Source organism: Tripterygium wilfordii, chromosome 22 (genome assembly GCF_013401445.1).
Source record: "Tripterygium wilfordii isolate XIE 37 chromosome 22, ASM1340144v1, whole genome shotgun sequence".
NCBI lineage: Eukaryota > Viridiplantae > Streptophyta > Magnoliopsida > Celastrales > Celastraceae > Tripterygium > Tripterygium wilfordii.
Window position 1 is genome coordinate 201689 of NC_052253.1, and position 17349 is coordinate 219037.

Here is a 17349-nt window from a genome sequence, read left to right on the forward strand (position 1 = left end):
TGATTTCATGTTAGAGGTTGCGGGCCCTCCCCTTTCTTTCCAATCATTTGCTCAAATTTTCTACATGACCATAACGACCTTCATCGGGCAGCTGATATTTTCAATTTGAGTAGTCTAATTCAGTAATAAAACCAACATAGCAGGCTAAATTGGGAAACAACAAAGACCCTGCAGGTTGTATTATTAACCCGCGTATAGCCGTGTCCCCCACGAGGCTCCCACCGCCCACAATATTACCCATTTTATAAGAGCATCCACATCAGATTACCTAAACATGAATCTGTCTGTAAAATAGGGAAAGATTATAGAGATTTTGTCAAAATAGAGCTCTGCATCAGATTACCTAGAGGTTCCCTATTTTACAGAATATGAACAGTAGTTCCCTACATCTAGAGAACCACTATTCACTTCCCTAAACATAAAATAACATTTTTTACTACTTTACTTTCTCCTCTCTCCTCTCTCCTCATTTTTTCCCTCCTCTCTCTCTTCACTCCACTCTTTCTCACTCCTCTCTCTCTCCTCACTCTTTCTCTCTCCTCACTCATCTCTTTCTCTCTCCTCACTTTTTCTCTCTCTCCTCACTCATTTCTGTCCCTCTCTTCTTTCTCTCTCATCTCCTCAGATTTTGACTCCTTTCTCTCTCCTCACTTTTTCTCTCTCTCCTCTTTCTCACTCCTCACTCTCTCCTCTCTCTCTCCTCACTCCTTTCTTTCTCTCTCTTCTTTCTCTCTCATCACTCATTTCTTTCTCTCTCCTCTGTCTCTCCTCACTTTTTCTCTCTCTTCTTTCTCTCTCCTCAATTTTTTTCTCTAATTTTTAATAACATTAATTTATTATTTTAATTAATATATTGTTTTAAATGTAATTAATTTATTATTTTAAATAGAAGTAATTTATATGAATAGAATAAATAAAGGAAAGAGAAATAAATATTATTTTAATGCAATAGAGAATATGATAGGTAATCTGATGCAGTGTTGATTGGATAGAGAATCTGTAAAATAGGGGAAAGTGACATTTTGTCTGTATTTTAGGGAATCTGTTAAGAGAAACTGATGCAGATGCTCTAAGAACACAACGCGCATCAACCCAACAACTAATTCTCACATATAAATACACAGTAACTCCACCTATCATTTCATCATAAGCCCATGAAAAGGTTCTCAACTTCTCATCAAAAACCAACTTCTTCTTCTTCTTCTTCTTCTTCTTCTTCTTATTCTCTTGCAAGCAATCACAAATACAAACCCTCGATATTCCAAATGGGGAAGAAAAGTGGTGATGTGGGGCAAAGAGCATGGGACGTGGTACGTTTGGCATTGTTGTGGGCAAGAAAAGGTGGCGTGCTACGCCTTGTGCCCAAGTATTTTAAGAATTTAGGCCACGCAGATACATCGAGAGGCCAGATTTTCTATCAAGAGCGCGAGCTCTCTTTTGACAAGACACCCATTTTCCATCTCAAAACGCACCGTTCTGCGTCAATGCGGTTTCTCATGTCTTGCATATCTCCACAAGTTGATTTTGAGAGTTATGATTTCAACGGTGATGATGGAGGCTACGAGTATAATGAATATGATTATAATGAGTATGAGACATGTGGAGATATAATTAAGAATGAAGAAGAAGAAGAAGAAGAAGAAGGGATTGATGTGAGGGCAGAGAAGTTTATTGCTCAGTTTTACGAGCAAATGAGGACGCAGAGATAGATTTTGTCTCCAAGGAGTACTACAAGAACAAGTTGATTATGGAGTTTTTGATTGATGATTTTGTATAGATCGAGGCATTGCGGCTTTTTTTTTTTTTTTTTTTAATAAATACCAGAAGCTCTCTATGAGTTTGACTAGTATCTGCAAATTCTTATAAATACAAAATGATCTAGGTTTAGTGTCACCCCATAGCTAGCATGATTTCACATAGATAGATGTTCAAGTAGTGAGAAATGGTAAGGTTGGATGAAAACATAGAGGAGAGAGAGGTGAGATGTTGACAAAGGACCAACCAACACTAGCGATATAAATTATTTCAGCTTTAGAAGCGGAAAAGTCTCATGGTAGGTGAACCATCAAACTTTGACGATTGATCAGAAGAGATAGCGAGCATCTGCGAAACCAAGTATGAAAGATGTGTTGAATCAGATTGTAGATAGACAGAGAGTGTCCACAACGGTATAACTAGTTTCTTTTTTTTCTTTTCTATTCACCCCCAATTGATTGGACTCTTAACTATTCCACAAGAACGTTGAGAATTGAGAGAGTAAAGCAAAGTGAGGTTTACGCAAAACACACATTGTAAAGTCTTTATCATTTGTCAGAAAACTCAGAACTCTGTGAAATCTATAGAAGCAGCTCTGCCTAAGCTGTTGTGTGGCTACACTACTGGCAAGTGAATGAATGGCTCAATCTTGGTTAGTCCAACCCTTTTACAATCAACTTTTTTAGGCCCATGGAATCGGGCTGGCCCACCATTGATCATAGTCCCAGTCCAATTTTGAGGTTTATTGGGCCTCTTTAGGGTTGGTTTACTTGGTGAGATAGTCCAATCCATTAGGGGTACATTGTTTGGAGCCCAATTCAATTACTCTTAAAAGTTAATTTATTTACTAACATACAACGGGAAACGAGGGAGACAAGGCACGTGCGCCATCACTTCTTCACTGAAGCGTCTGATCACTGACCTTATTGCTGACATCACATGCAAATGGACGAGACGAAAATGTACGACTGCAAAAGTCTTTTAAATCACATTATTGCCCCCAAAACTTGGTCCAGTCCGAATGAATGATAGATGAAATTTGCTCGGTTTGGATTAAAATAAATTTGTCAAATACAAACATAAAAATTTTATTCGGTTTAAACATCGATAGACTCGAATTTAAAAGATATAATTGATGTCTCATAATTCTTCAAATCATATGGAGATTGATAAATGCCATATGTTGATTGTACGGGATCAGTTGATTTTAAATTTAAAATTATTTAATGTTATTAATTTGTTACAATTTTCTTTTATTCTCAATTTTAATGTTGTGTCATTATTAATTTATGTTGTATTTAAAACTACAAGACTATTTGTTTTATATTTTTATTTTAAAGTTACATGGATTGTTTCCGTTAATAGTAATTTCATTTTAAGGAGAAAAAAGTATATTAATATCATCCAATATGACGAAGCTTCCGACAGCGAAGACAAAGCTTCCGGTGGAGGTCAAAGAGAGTCATGTGCAGGAGGCATCTATCATGTTTGAGGATGAAGATAAGGGTATTTTAGACAATAAAATCATATATTTTGATTTTTTGTCATTCTTGAAATATTAATTCAAAATATATGGATTTTATGGAATAAGACTTTTAAGAGTATCCTTATCTGAACAAAACTTTCCACGAATGAACTTATCCTTAATTTTCCCTTAAATATATTATAATTTTGTTTTATTCTCAATTTTAATGTCGTGTCATTATTAATTTATGTTGTATTTAAAACTACATGACTATTTGTTTTATATTTTTATTTTAAAGTTGCATGGATTGTTTCTGTTAATAGTAATTTCATTTTAAGGAGAAAAAAGTATATTAATGTCATCCAATATTATATCACAAAAAAAGAATGACATTTGAACAAATCAAACAATTTGAATTTAAACAAATCAGAGTTTTGTATATTAATTACGTTTGAAATCCAATTAAAATTAAGATCTGGACATATAAATACTTCTTAAACTCCTGTTACTGTCCAATTCGGAATCCATTTTTTGACGTCTCCAAATTTATTAATAATACATGAAAAATACTGTGATGCAACAAAACCTCAAAGGGGCATAAGAGGAATTTCCAAAAACATTATCAGAAGATGACAGACTAGCCCATCGACGTTATAAACAAAAATTATTATTCCAATTTTTTCTAAAGCAACAGCAGAGCAAAACTGCCTGCGCAAGGTAAACTCGACTGTGAATGTGCATTCTCCTCGCTCAGAGCGCTCTTTCTCTCTGCACCATTATTGCGTGTGGCACAAGCGAAAATCCCGTTTAGTTCTCTCCCAGCCTTTTCACATTCTCTTTCATAAAACACAATGGTTCTTCTCCTTTCACCAAACCCTGGAAACGGCAACGTCTCCAATGGCGACCTCACTGAAACGCCTCGTTTTAGCGAGGATCTCGACTCGACATGCTCCACTCCCTACGTCAGTGCTCCCTCCAGCCCCGGCAGGGAACCAAGCAACGGCGGTGGATATTTCTTCAGTGCACCGGCAAGCCCCATGCATTTCGTGCTTTGTTCCGCTCCTTCTGCCACGTGTCCTCACTCCAACTCCACGTATTTGTCGCTTCAGTCTGACACCTCTTCCGAGTTTGAGTTTACCTCTCGGTTCTCCGGAGGTGGTTTTGTTGCCGTTGGATCTATGAGCTCGGCTGATGAGTTGTTCTTGAACGGACAGATCAGGCCCATGAAGCTCTCTTCTCACTTGCAGAGGCCGCAAAATTTAGCTCCACTGCTAGATCTGGACTGTGATGAGGATGACATCAGCGAGCAGTACAATAAGCGACAACAGCCGGTCGAGAGAGGAAGAGATTTGAAACTACGGAGCAGATCTCTTCACAGGAAGGCCAGATCTCTATCTCCTCTTCGGACGGCAGCGTTTCAGTGGCGCGAAGGAGATTGCAGTGAAGAGCTGGAGGAGAGTGAGAGCATTCTGGAATTTAAGGATTTTGAAGTCAAGCAAACTGAAACGGTGTCGTGTGAAACAACGCCGTCTGTTTCTGCCTCCTCTTCGAGGTCTTCATCTTCTGGTAGGAACTCAAAGAAATGGATATTCCTGAAGGATCTTCTGTACAGAAGCAAAAGCGAAGGGAGAGGGAACGGGAAGGAGAAGTTCTGGTCCTCCATTTCATTCTCTCCTTCAAAGGATAAGAAAGTCTCTTTGCCTTCGCTGTTTCTCTCTAAAACAGAAAGGCCTCGTCCTCTATCCTCTTCTACCGCAACAGAAACGACGCAGACTCCTCAACAGAAACATAAGCGAAACGAGCAAGTGTCAAGCAAGAAATCGTCGTCTACTAAGCCGACGAACGGTGTATCAAGACGGCGGGTTCCTCTGTCGCCTCACGAGCTGCATTACACAACGAACAGAGCTCAGGCAGAGGAGATGAAGAAGAGGACGTACTTGCCGTACAGACATGGACTATTTGGTTGCTTAGGATTCAGTTCGAAGGGTTATGGTGCACTTAACGGACTAGCCAGGTCGTTGAACCGAGTTTCTTCCAAGTAGACATCCGTACGTCGTCTTCAAGTTTTGTGTATAGCTTTGGGTTCCTATAATTAAATTATCGTTTATTGCCACATCATTGTCTGTGTTGTGTTAATCTGAGGTGGCTTAGTGTAATATGTATAGTAGCTATAAGCTGTATTGGGGAAATCACTGACCATTGGTGAATGGTGATGTTTTTATTCTTCATCTCATGCTTCAGCTAATCCGAGAATTGATCTATCTGTATTTTATTTTTTTTTGTTGGTTTTGTCTTCTTTCTTTTGACCTTCCCATGCATGTCGTTTGGTGAATACAATACATATGAAATGTCAGTCGGTTATTTATGAAAATTTGGCTGTATAATTGGTGGTTAAGATCCTAATAAAACATGGGTTAGTGGGCAAAATAACATGTGTTCCGTATAATGAACAACAATCTGTGGGACTATGTGGTAGGGCTTTTAGGGCTCAATTATCGCCTAGTGTCAGGTTGTAACCTGGTAAGAGTCCCACATGACCAGGTTAGGTGTGAGGTCGGACCCATCATTGAAAGCTTCAAAGACTCTGTATGTGACTTTTTGGGCGTTTCTTATCAATAATTTTCTGCCTTGTTTCATTGATTGGGTTGGTGGCATAACTCATAAGAGAGTGGGGCTTGCCAATGGACCATGTGAGATCTATCGTAATTCAGCTCATTTACACAGGCTTTTTATATTTTCAAAGTACTTTATTACATGGGTAGTTTCTATTAAAATGAGTGTCATGTGGATGCTTCATGGGAAGAATAAATCTAGAACTTTGTAGTCATGTGGATGATCAGTTATTTGTAGCAACTCAGAGTCTCATATAAATCACTCTCGTTACATCACCCAACAATGTTAGGGATTCCAACAATTATAATCCCACAAGTATCTCAATAGTGTGTGACACTCATTGGTTGTGTGTGGTGACATCATAGCGAATGATCCATTGAAAACCACATCAAATGAATGAATATCTGGGATGCTTTTGGGATAGTTATTATTGGGATTTTCTCATTTTTGTACATCACCTAGTGATGTGAGATCATGACCCGCCTAGTCCTACTCCCGGTATGTCTCAACACTTTTTATGGTAATATGTTATCATATAAAAGGATTCATATTGCAGAATATGTTGGTGTATCTTTGTGTAAGGACTAGACTGGTTGTATCAATGGAGAGATTTCGAAGCTAAATGTAGTCAACGAAAAGAAGAGGGAAAAAAACAGCGCAGGAAATGCTAGCGTATTTGAAGCATTTGGTTGGTGACTTGGTATGGGGTGTTCCTGTGAGTACTGCAAGAGTCCAAGGTGGCCCTCTGTATACGAACATTAGATGCAATCATGTACTGTTATTCTTGGGTCATTATTCTCCGGTAGATCTGGCAATGACGGGGATTTATGGACCGAGTTTCCGGTTAAGGTTTGCTCAACAGTAATGATCTCGAGATGGAAACATTAGTTTTTTCGGCCTTTCTGAAAATGTCACACCTATGCAGAGTGCTAGCTAAAGAAATCTGGTTCGGGAGCTTTTTTTTTAATTTTAGATTTTGATTTCTGTCTTCTCTGAGCTCAAACAATAAATTTTTGGAGCACCAGTTAATACATTCAGTTCGGAGGGATAGCAGCCCACATATTTGAATTGGACCTGGCCGAGGTTTTGTTATGTTCGCCGCAGGCCAATCAAAATTATTTCTCATGGACCATTTATAACTGGGCCTATCAGGCTCATGAGAATGGAATGGGACTAGAGAGCTGGACCCATTTATAATTGGGCCTATCAGGCTCATAAGTCATGAGAATGGGACTAGAGAGGCCTATTAAGTCCTTGATCACCTATATTCAGGCCAAAGTCCCTACAAGGCCTCATTACTCCATTAATAGTCGACAGATCAACCCACCTTCAACGTGTGGCAGACCCCAGAAATTTGGGCCGAAGGAAGAACCACATTCATGTATTAGCCATAGGCCCTTATAGATTGGGCCTCTCATACAAACATATTTTGGGCCTGAATGACCCATTAATTTATCATCAGGCCAGGCAATCTTGCTAATTCGCTCTTAGCAAGCCCATCAATTATGTCTCCATCCGATCTAGGTTGGACCAAATTGGGCCCAGGTAAATCTAGAGTGGGGCTCGCAAAGTTGGACCAGTGGCAGTCTTGTGACTTGTGATTCTGTTGTGGATCACATCGGATCACTGATAAGCAGAAGCCCAAAATCATGCCCATGTTTATGTATGATGCAACACAACAAGAAGCAAACTTTTTCCAAGAAATGTTATCAACCAAAAGCCAAGATCGCGAATCCGAATATAAGGTCTAAGGTGCTCAGCTAGTACGTTTTATTACAAAATTGAAGTTCTGTTGGTGTCAATAAGAGTACAGAGATAGTTACTCAGGTGGAAAATCTCAATTGCTGAATGAATATACGCTTCATTGACCAGGGCAACCATGTTCGGCTACAAGAGCCCCTGCTATCACTGGAAATGGTGCAAGAAACCGGTCTGCCGGAAACTAGATTGCAGCCCCACACTCAGCCAAGACATGCTGCAAGCCGTTCCATTAGATGAATGCCGACAGGATATTCTTCTTGAGGGTGAATTCATCTGCTTTTGCAGGGCTGATTGACTGCAATAATAATAAAAAAGGTAGTAAATGGCCAAAGTACCTTTCCCACTGCCCAAAGTACTTGAACGACACAAATAACTCTTTGAAGTCATTATTACTGTTTGCATATCTATATAGTTTTCATCTACTAGTAGATTGTTCTCACATTGCTGCAGGGTATAAAACCCACGATCCAAATGTTGAAGACAGTTAACTCTTTGGATGATCATAAGACACATTAGAGATCAACACAAAAGAACACACAGTTGAATTATCCAAAAAAAAGAAAGTACTAGAGGAGATCAAAGCAGAGATGGGCTGAACTTCAATATTGACTATCATCATCCCCTAAAGGTTGAATCCGGCCTAGGACTATACTAGACACCTACTTCAACTCCCAAGCCTGCCTATGTACAATTAAAGATCCTCAGGACTCTAGATGCCAGGATTTGCCAAGGCTCAGGGTAAGAACTAAGGACTTCTTACCAAGTAACCAGAATAAATAATAGAAAAAAAGTAAAGGAAACATCAGGAATAGCCCAATTTAGAATAAAAATTTATAAACTTTACCTTCTCAAGTATGCGTTGGAGCCGCTCAATCTCCTTCTTTGGATAGTCTGTGCCTTTCTCCAAAGTGCTTTTAGCAGCTTTTAGGTAAATCTTTCCATACCTTCAGAGAACAGGCGAAGAATCGAAAGATACTTATTTCTAGGATCACACAATAGCTTAGTATTGGTTGCAAAGGAGAGAGAAACATAAAATGCCCAATACCAACTATTCAGTTTAACTCTCAAGACCCAATGAGTTAAATTATCAAACAGTTACAACTACTGGATACCTAGCGGTGGAATCCTTGAGCTTCTCAACTTCTTCTTCTATCCGGGTGAAAACAGTCTTCTTCTCTTCATCCCCAGCAGATATGAACTCTTTAACCAAGTCATCTAAACTTGCAACGTTGCCAGCCTATAGACAAAATTTAGCAGAAAATCAAAGATCAAAGCAAACATTATCAGAAAGTGTCTACCATTTTCACTGAGTTGGTCACCTTTGAAGTGAGTTGTCCTTTGCTATCCCTACTGGTGCCGCACTTTTCATTGATGAAAGAGACAAAGTCGTCTAAATCTCTGCCGCCCTCGTAATCTTCACCAGCTTTGTTGCTCTTAGGAAAGAATTTCAATGTAGGAAATCCACTAACTCCATACCTGCATTGAAATCATTAGCCTCAAACATTGTTTTCACAGTTCCATAAAATTGAGAATCAATCATCTGTAGTTATGAGCAAGTCTGAACATACTTTTCTCCAAGATCCTTGTGTTTGTCTGCATCAAGGTTGGCAATCACTACATCTTTTTCCAACTTAAATGCTGAAGCCACCTTTTCATAAGTCTAAAGAGAAAGAAAAAGAGGCGTTTACAGACAAGGCAGGGTCAAAATCTTTTCAAGCCAAAAAATTTAAAATTATGAATGTGCCACAATGAAAAAAAGAATGGTTGTGGTACTTACAGGAGCAAGATTTTTGCAATGGCCGCACCTGGGAAAATGCAATCCAAAATTTGTTAACAGAGGAACACAAATGAGAAGAAAGGATAAGCATAAAATACATGAATGAACACAAGACATCTCTCTGATTTTCTGTTTCTTTCTCTCTCTCCTTTTTGTATTTTCTTTTTTGTACAATGGATGGTAAATAAGTTTTATTGAACAGAAGGACTATGCCAAGAGCCCAAGATGATAATGCACAAACCAAAAGTGATTGTCTAGGTTCCAAAAGATCTAGATCCAATACTATCTCAACTATGTAAATAGGTATAAAACCACACAAAAAAAAAACGATCAGTCTGTTGAGAAATAGAGCCTCTCCAAGGGGCCACATTTAGGTCACCCTCGTAAAGTAACCCCACAAACTAGCAATCACCCACGGACGAATAGTAGTTACAAAAGTCAAACTTCAAACAATTCATATTATCAGTCATAAAGAAGAGAGAGTGCCTACTGCCTACCATGGTGCATAAAACTCTACCAAAACATCCTTGCTCTCATCCAGGACCACCTCATTAAAGTTATCACCCGAGAGTACCACTACATCAGACGGTACAGTAGCAATCTTCACACTGGTTCCTGAAAAAATTTAATCAAAGTATTATGCATATTATTTGCAGTAGCAATCAAATTTAAGTGCAATGAAAAAAATAGGATAAGTTCTACACTTCTACATGACATTTTTCAGAGAGACATGCTAGTTTAACACTTTGAGACCTTTCAGGATACAGCAAGTTATAGCCTAATAAGAATATCATCAGAAGAAGGGAGAGTGGATCAAACACAACATCAGAAGGGAGGAGTGTGCTTTACTGCTTTATAATGAGTAATGACATACCACTGTCCTCCATACTCACGAATGCAGGCTATTCCAAAGTCAATATTAAGATGAAGTTTCCACATGTTGGTATAAGGAAACACATAAATTTATTACCTCCTTCACTATTCACGAACTCGGCAAGGGCTTCTGCAGTGCGTGGCCCTTCATACCTATTAGTATAAAAAGATAATACATGCATCAAGAGTTTTGCGCATGCTTGGATAAAATGACCTAAATGGTACTAAAACAAATGATGTCTTCAGCTTATTAAGAACATCATAGATTAGAAAACTGAGTTTAAATAAGAAAAATTAGCCATACTTTTTGGGCTCCAGAGTTCCCTTAGGAAACCATTGAAGTGTGGGGTATCCACTCACTCCATATTTGCTGCATAAGCTCTTATGCTCATCACAGTCCACCTACAACACATGAGTTCAAGCAGTATTAGCTAGCTTTAAACTTGACAAGAACAGAATATAATCTGAGAAATTTAAGGTAAAGTACATTAGCAGCATGTAGATGCACACAGTGCCAATCAATGTCAATAGTTCACAACTAACCTTCCCAACTAAAACAGACTTAGCCTTCTTAAAGCTTGCGCCTAGCTTCTCATACTCTGGAGCAAGTTTTTTACAATGGCCACACCTGTCATATAAAACATAATATAAATGCAGGTCAGTAACTTCCATGAACTAATTTTGTGAAGAAAACCTGCCTACTGGAAATATCCAAAAGGAAATTTTGCGATGACCCAATGAAAACTTGCAAAAAACACATTCTCTCCCATCAAGATATGGAAGTTCGTTTGGTTAATTAGAAACCACAAATTGGAACTCATGGCTTATAATTAATGTATTTACATACTAAATTTATATTTCAAAAACTTCTCACAATTCATGCAGAAAAACTGGTTTCTGGAAATATCTGCAGAAACCACTTTTAGGAACTCACAAAATCAGTTGCAAGACTCAATTGAGAAAAATAATCTGCAACCATCTCACTGCATCTAATTATTTGTTAGTCAAGTGCTCTAAGTTTGATTCATATTAAATAAAAAGTTACCAAAAATTGGTAATTGTAAGTTGCTTCTCCATCTCAGAAAATGTCTTGTAGTTACATTTTACAACAACTTGATACGCTTTTCGATATCATCAATTTTCTGCAGAAACTTTTGCTAATTCTTTCTCATAAATTGATAAATGTTCTCAACAAGTGAACATGTGGCCCAATGGTAGAGTTGCAGTGGTGCAACCTAAAGCTCACAAGTTCAATTCTTGAAAATAACCTCTCCACGTATTATGTGGGGTAAGATCTGCCACACTATGGAAGTCTTGTGTACGAGTGTTGTTGGGGTAAGGCCAGGGAAGATCCTGCATATCCTGACCCCACTCACTACGCGGCCTTGTGCATAGAATTTATTTACCTTTTTTTTAAGTACGATTAAATTTACGAGATCATCTAAATCTAGATTCCGTTAAACAAAACCCTATCAAAGAACAGCCACTAACAAATACAATGATCCGTATAAAGCACATCATCAGAATCAGCAAGTATAGAACATGCCTTTAACTTTCAAACTATTACTAATAAACGAAGAAACTAGATATGGAATAAACTGATACAAATTGTGAAGGTTAGAGTGAAGGAGATAAATCACCAAGGAGCGTAGAACTCGACAAGAGCTCCTCTATCTTGACCCACTTCCTTGTCGAAGTTAGCTTCCGTGAGCACAACGACTTCGTCAGCCAAAACTGATGCAGCCAACAGAACCGTCAAAGCAAATGCCAGCCAGATCTGAGATTTCGCCATTGCTTGCTTTCAGAGTTTCAGTCTTTCTTCGGTTTCACTCTCCCGTCTGGTATTGATTTTGTGAGCTCACGCCGGTTTTGTGGAGGCCGGTAGGACTCTCGTGCGGGAAAATATCGAGTAAGGAGACCTTCACTAGCATACCCATCATCTTAGTGATTTGTCAGAATATGATTGGTTGACTGTGTTGTCATAGGTTCCCCTGCGACACGAGTAATCCATTTTTCCTGCTCCTTAAATGATGTTCGGCTCTGATCAAATTGGTTTGATGATATGGCACCCTGTGAGAGGCAGGCTTTAAGCCGAAGATCAACGATTTTCCTTGTGATTTATATTTCATTTTCGTTTCCTAGTTTTGGGCCAGACTGAAGACCCAATTTAATGTTGGGCCGGTACAGGCTGAAACCCACCCAAATTTTTAACACTCCCCGCGCAAGGCCGAGTCGGATACACACCCGGGAGAGAGAACCAGAGAGGAAGCTGAGATGGCAGAGAAATTATCAGTGATCTCTCACACTTTGGCCGTCGGAAACATTACATCTCCCAATTTTCCCTACATACTGATTATCGGCAACCCTAGATTTATAGCGGATAGGAGAGATCCAACTCTGCTTCTCTATGGCGCATCGAAGAGCGAAGTTCTGTTTCTTCTTATGCGCTCTATTATACGCTCTTACCGTCTTGGCAGGGTATGTTGTATATGTACTATTTCAATTGTAATGCGTACATTTATGCGTATATGTGCTCGTTTATTTGTGGAAAATTGGTGCAGAAAGAGCTATTATGATATATTGCATGTGCCAAAGGGTGCCTCGGACAAGCAGATCAAGAGAGTTTATAGAAAACTTGCATTGAAGTACCATCCTGACAAGAACCCGGGGAATGAAGAGTCTAACAAGAAAATTTCCGAAATAAACAATGGTAGTACTATTTTCCTTAATCTTTTCGCTTTTTTTTTTATTGTAATTTTAATAGTTGAGTTGTTCATTGACTGGTTGATTCATGTTTCTAGCATATGAGGTGTTATCGGATGGCAAGAAGAGGAGTATCTACGATAGGTATGGGGAAGAGGGGCTGAAGCAGCATGCTTCAAGTGGTGGCAGAGGTGGAGGAGGAATGAACATTAACGATATATTTTCTCCGTAAGTTATTAGGATAGTGAAATTTGGTGATGTATTTTTTGTTGTCTTGCAAGGCTGTTGGGTATATGGACTTTCCTGTTGATGATTGGAGGAATAAATCTTTCTTTTTGAAGTTTTTTCTTTAGCCTGAGTGTTCTAATTTATCTTAGCATCTGGAAGGTTGAGTTTCATGCTATTGTAGATGCAGTTTGAAACTTTTCTTCCTGTTTGTTTGCATATAGAGGTCCTATTCCTATAACTATGCAGTGGTAGCTTTTCTGAATTGTTAAAGAAACGAAAAGAAGGCACCTAATGGGTGCTACCCTTTTACAACCTCCACATAACATATTATGTGGGGTAAGGTATGCATACATCTCGCATGTCTCCGACTTTGCCCACTGTTGGGGCATTGTATACGTGTGTTGTTTACCAACTAGAAGTGACTTGAATCTATCAATGAGAAGAGTCTTTGGCCAACATTTACAAAAGAATGGAATAACATTATTGAGATTTTTATCCTTTGACAAACCATTAATATCTCTTCTAAACGGGATAAAGGAATTACGACCAGCCTGACCCTCTTCTCCACGATCAAACTTTCAAGTGTAAGTTCCTTTTCCACTGACTCTGCCAACAGCCACATATCCCAAGCTTTCATTGCCATTTTGGGTGGAGAATAGCGTGTTAAGGTATTGTCTGGAACATTTTTTCTATCAAGATATTCAGTCGTTGATGTTCCATTTTTGTAGATGTTGTGATTCATGATCACCGTCAAAGCATTATTCACATGTTTTGAGGGCGGCGACGTGAATCCATGGGAAAAATTAGTTAGATCTACTATTGTGGATTCTCTATTTGTGTGAATATCTTCATTACACAAGTAGGATTTGTTTGCATTTGATTCCCTTTATTTCTATGCTGGCAGGCATATGATTTATTACCTAATAGATGATTTTGCCTAAATGACATCATAGGAAGTGGTATTACCATTTGCTACTTACTCCCCTACCTTGTTGTGACTTACTTACTACGAACCCAATCCATTATTTTAAGTTGGTGTATACTTTTTGTTATTAGTAAATATGAAATGCAACCAAAAATGAAATTGGTGATAGTGTCTCTTTTTCTGAAACTTACGATTTACCTGTATGCTTAGCTAACAAAATGCTGGATTTTCGTTTTCGTAGGTTCTTCGGTGGGGGTTCTATGGAAGGGAGGAGGAGAGAACTGCAAAGGGCAATGGTGTAATTGTTGACCTAGATGCAACATTGAAAGATCTATACATGGGAGGTACAATGAAGGTGTCCATTTGTCTATACTCTATGGATATTTAAGTGAATTCCAGTACCAAAAACCAAATGTTAGTTTTGTAATACAATATTCATATTTGTTCGCTATTTAGAGTCTGGATTATTTGGTTGTATCAGTTAATAGGCTAAAACTGGTTGTAGCCTATATTGTTTGAAGTTCTGTATGCGCATTCTGCTTTGTGTTTTGGCTATTAGGTTTTTCTATTTCTCCACACTTATGGGGCAGGATTGCCATTTGAATTATTGCTGTTTGTTTTGCGTCTTTGTAACTTGGTGTGTAAATTAGAGAACGATAAACTCGTTAGGTTGTTCATTAATATGGTATTTTATATGTGACTTCTAGGTTTGGAGGGAGAAAAACGTCATAAAGCCCTCCCCTGGGAAGAGAAGCTGCAATTGCTGAAATGAGATCCATCACCGACAAATTGGTCCTGGGATGTTCCAACAGATCACTGAACAGGTGATTTAATGGCTCAAATGATTTTACAGTAAAAGGTTTTATGGAGATAGTTATGATGATGAATTCTATACTTTCGTTACTTTCTTGAAAGCAATAGCAACAGCATGTTTTATGAGCTGAGCATAATTTAGTTCTGTTCTTGTGTACCGACTGCTATGTCTTGTAATGCTAATAGTTGGTTTCTTTACTATTAGATACTTGCAGGTTTGCCAGGAATGCCAAAATGTCAAATATGTAAGGGAGGGATACTTTCTCACAGTTGATATTGAGAAGGGGATGCAAGATGAGCAGGTAAGATGCATATTGAAGTTTTTTATATTTATAACAGCTTTCTTGATGGAAATCTCGGGCTTCATAACACCCTTGCAGAATGGCGGCCCGTCTAACTTTACACTCTTTGTATACCTGTTTGATGCCAAAGACGAAATGCTGCTACCTTATAAGATTCTCAATGTCATTCTCCCATTGCTAGAATCTGCACCTTATGTCATTCTTTTCCTTTTCAGCCTTAAGAATGATAATTCTGTGCACGTTACAGGAGGTGGTGTTCTATGATGATGGTGAGCCTATAGTAGATGGACAGCCAGGCGATCTGAGGGTCAGTCTTTTGGCACTAGTTCTGTGATTTTCCCTGCATATTGAACTTGTGCAGGCATTAACTCTCACGATATTTTGCAGTTCCGCATTCAGTCCGTGCCCCATGACACCTTCAGAAGGGAAGGCAATGACTTGCACACGACTATCACCATTACCCTAGTAAGTAATCATGCATATCTCGAAGGAAGGGTCGGTCTTTTATATGGAGTTCTAATTTCCTAACATATTTATTTGTCAGGTTCAAGCTCTTGTTGGTTTTGAGAAGACTATCAAACACGTTGATGAGCATTTAGTGGATATTGGCACAAAGGTAGGTAAGCATGAGTATGTTATGCTCTTTGGAGCCCCCTTCAATTTGTTCTATTTGATGTGATGAATAAATGAGTGCTAAATAGAACAAATAAGAAATGATGGCTATATTCATTGCCCAGGGAATTACCAAGCCAAAGGAAGTGAGAAAGTTCAAAGGGGAAGGCATGCCACTTCATTTTAGCAATAAGAAAGGAGATCTGTATGTCACCTTTGAGGTTCTATGCCCGACATCACTAACAGAGTCGCAGAAGGCAAAGATTAAAGAAGTTCTTTGCTAGAGAGAGTACTAGACTTTCTTTTTCCCTGGAATACTATGTCTGATTTATTAACGGAATAGTTTGAGATATTCACCCGCATAGGCTTCAGCCCAGTCTTACTTGTCGCTGGCATGGAACGGATTATTCTGATAGCCCGAGGTTTACGCCCACTTAACTGTCCAAATGGTATGATGGGTTGTTAGATGGTTCATTTGTCACTAAAAAAAACAGAAAAGAAAAGGAGTAGCTGGGATATATTGCGGTTCGTGTTGTGCTATGCATGCCCTTTTTGCATTATTTTTGTAGATATATGTACAATTCTATCTTTGGTTAGGTTTTTTTATAGGCGTGTTGGGACTTCCTTTTTAAGTTCTCAGAAGAATGAAGTTAGAAAGAGACAAAATGTTCTTAAATTGTAAAATTTATTGTATTCGTGAATAAAGTCCGTGTAAAACATTTATATGATGAAATTGGTGGAGAATGAACTAAAAGGCGAAAGAGGACAAAATGAAGGTATTAAATTTTAGTATTTTACAAGGGAAAAATAAATATTCATAATATTTTCAATATCACTTTAGTTTTCAAACCCCCATTTTAACATTTATTCATTTGAAATGTTGGATGTTTATACTCTACATTTGTGTTCATTAATCAATGAATATCACGTATGTCACATGGTGGTGGTTAAAATGGGATAAGAGAAATTGAGGGACAAAACATGTTTCTTGTAAGTATCATCGTATCATCCTTTTAAGTTATCTTGTATGCCAATTCGGTCTAAAATTAAGTTTTATTCTTAATATGTTAAATTTGAGTCTTAAATCTTTTCAAATTGAAGACGATTAACCAAAAATGTTAATTGTTGAAACTTGAGAGTTGAAGCAAACATCCACAAATACAAAAATTCATTCCAAGTATTGAAAGATTGAGTGGTATATTTACAAACCACACCAACTTTAAGGATTTAAATGAATTTGTGCATACAAATAGTTGTGAGATTTCAATAGTTTTATGGATTCTAATATTTTTTTTTTGTCTTAACTTTGAAAAATGTTGAAATGGACACATAGATTTTCATATGAATCATGCGAGATCAGGATTTCATATGGACAACACTTTGGATAATTAGGGTAAAAAACACTGGTATACTTACCATTTTCGAGTATAATTTATATAAATACATAATTATTTCGTTAAAAATCTGTTGAGGAAAATATCGAAAAAAATGAGATAAAAAAGTATTGCGGTGAGATTGTATA

General features: G+C 38.1%; 3 protein-coding genes and 1 pseudogene across 3 annotated transcripts; 3 read left to right on the forward strand and 1 right to left on the reverse strand.

The window, feature by feature from the left end:
• Positions 1-1164: 1164 nt before the first annotated feature.
• LOC119992161 lies at positions 1165-2286 on the forward strand. Its single transcript, XM_038838824.1, has one exon. The coding sequence runs from the start codon at positions 1266-1268 to the stop codon at positions 1707-1709; it is 444 nt and encodes a 147-aa protein (XP_038694752.1). The 5' UTR covers positions 1165-1265; the 3' UTR covers positions 1710-2286.
• Positions 2287-3779: 1493 nt separating this feature from the next.
• LOC119991074 lies at positions 3780-5492 on the forward strand. The gene has a single exon (XM_038837264.1). It carries the CDS (start codon positions 4072-4074, stop codon positions 5260-5262), a length of 1191 nt encoding a protein of 396 aa, XP_038693192.1. The 5' UTR covers positions 3780-4071; the 3' UTR covers positions 5263-5492.
• Positions 5493-7497: 2005 nt separating this feature from the next.
• On the reverse strand, positions 7498-12156 carry LOC119990322 (protein disulfide-isomerase like 2-1-like). The gene is made up of 11 exons (XM_038836176.1): positions 11885-12156; positions 10788-10872; positions 10549-10646; positions 10342-10397; positions 9869-9986; positions 9372-9399; positions 9163-9254; positions 8914-9070; positions 8707-8831; positions 8439-8538; positions 7498-7889 (listed from the first exon to the last, which is right to left on the reverse strand). Exons 1-11 carry the CDS (start codon positions 12034-12036, stop codon positions 7824-7826), a joined length of 1077 nt encoding a protein of 358 aa, XP_038692104.1. The 5' UTR covers positions 12037-12156; the 3' UTR covers positions 7498-7823.
• Positions 12157-12471: 315 nt separating this feature from the next.
• On the forward strand, positions 12472-16596 carry LOC119991956 (annotated as a pseudogene).
• Positions 16597-17349: the final 753 nt, after the last annotated feature.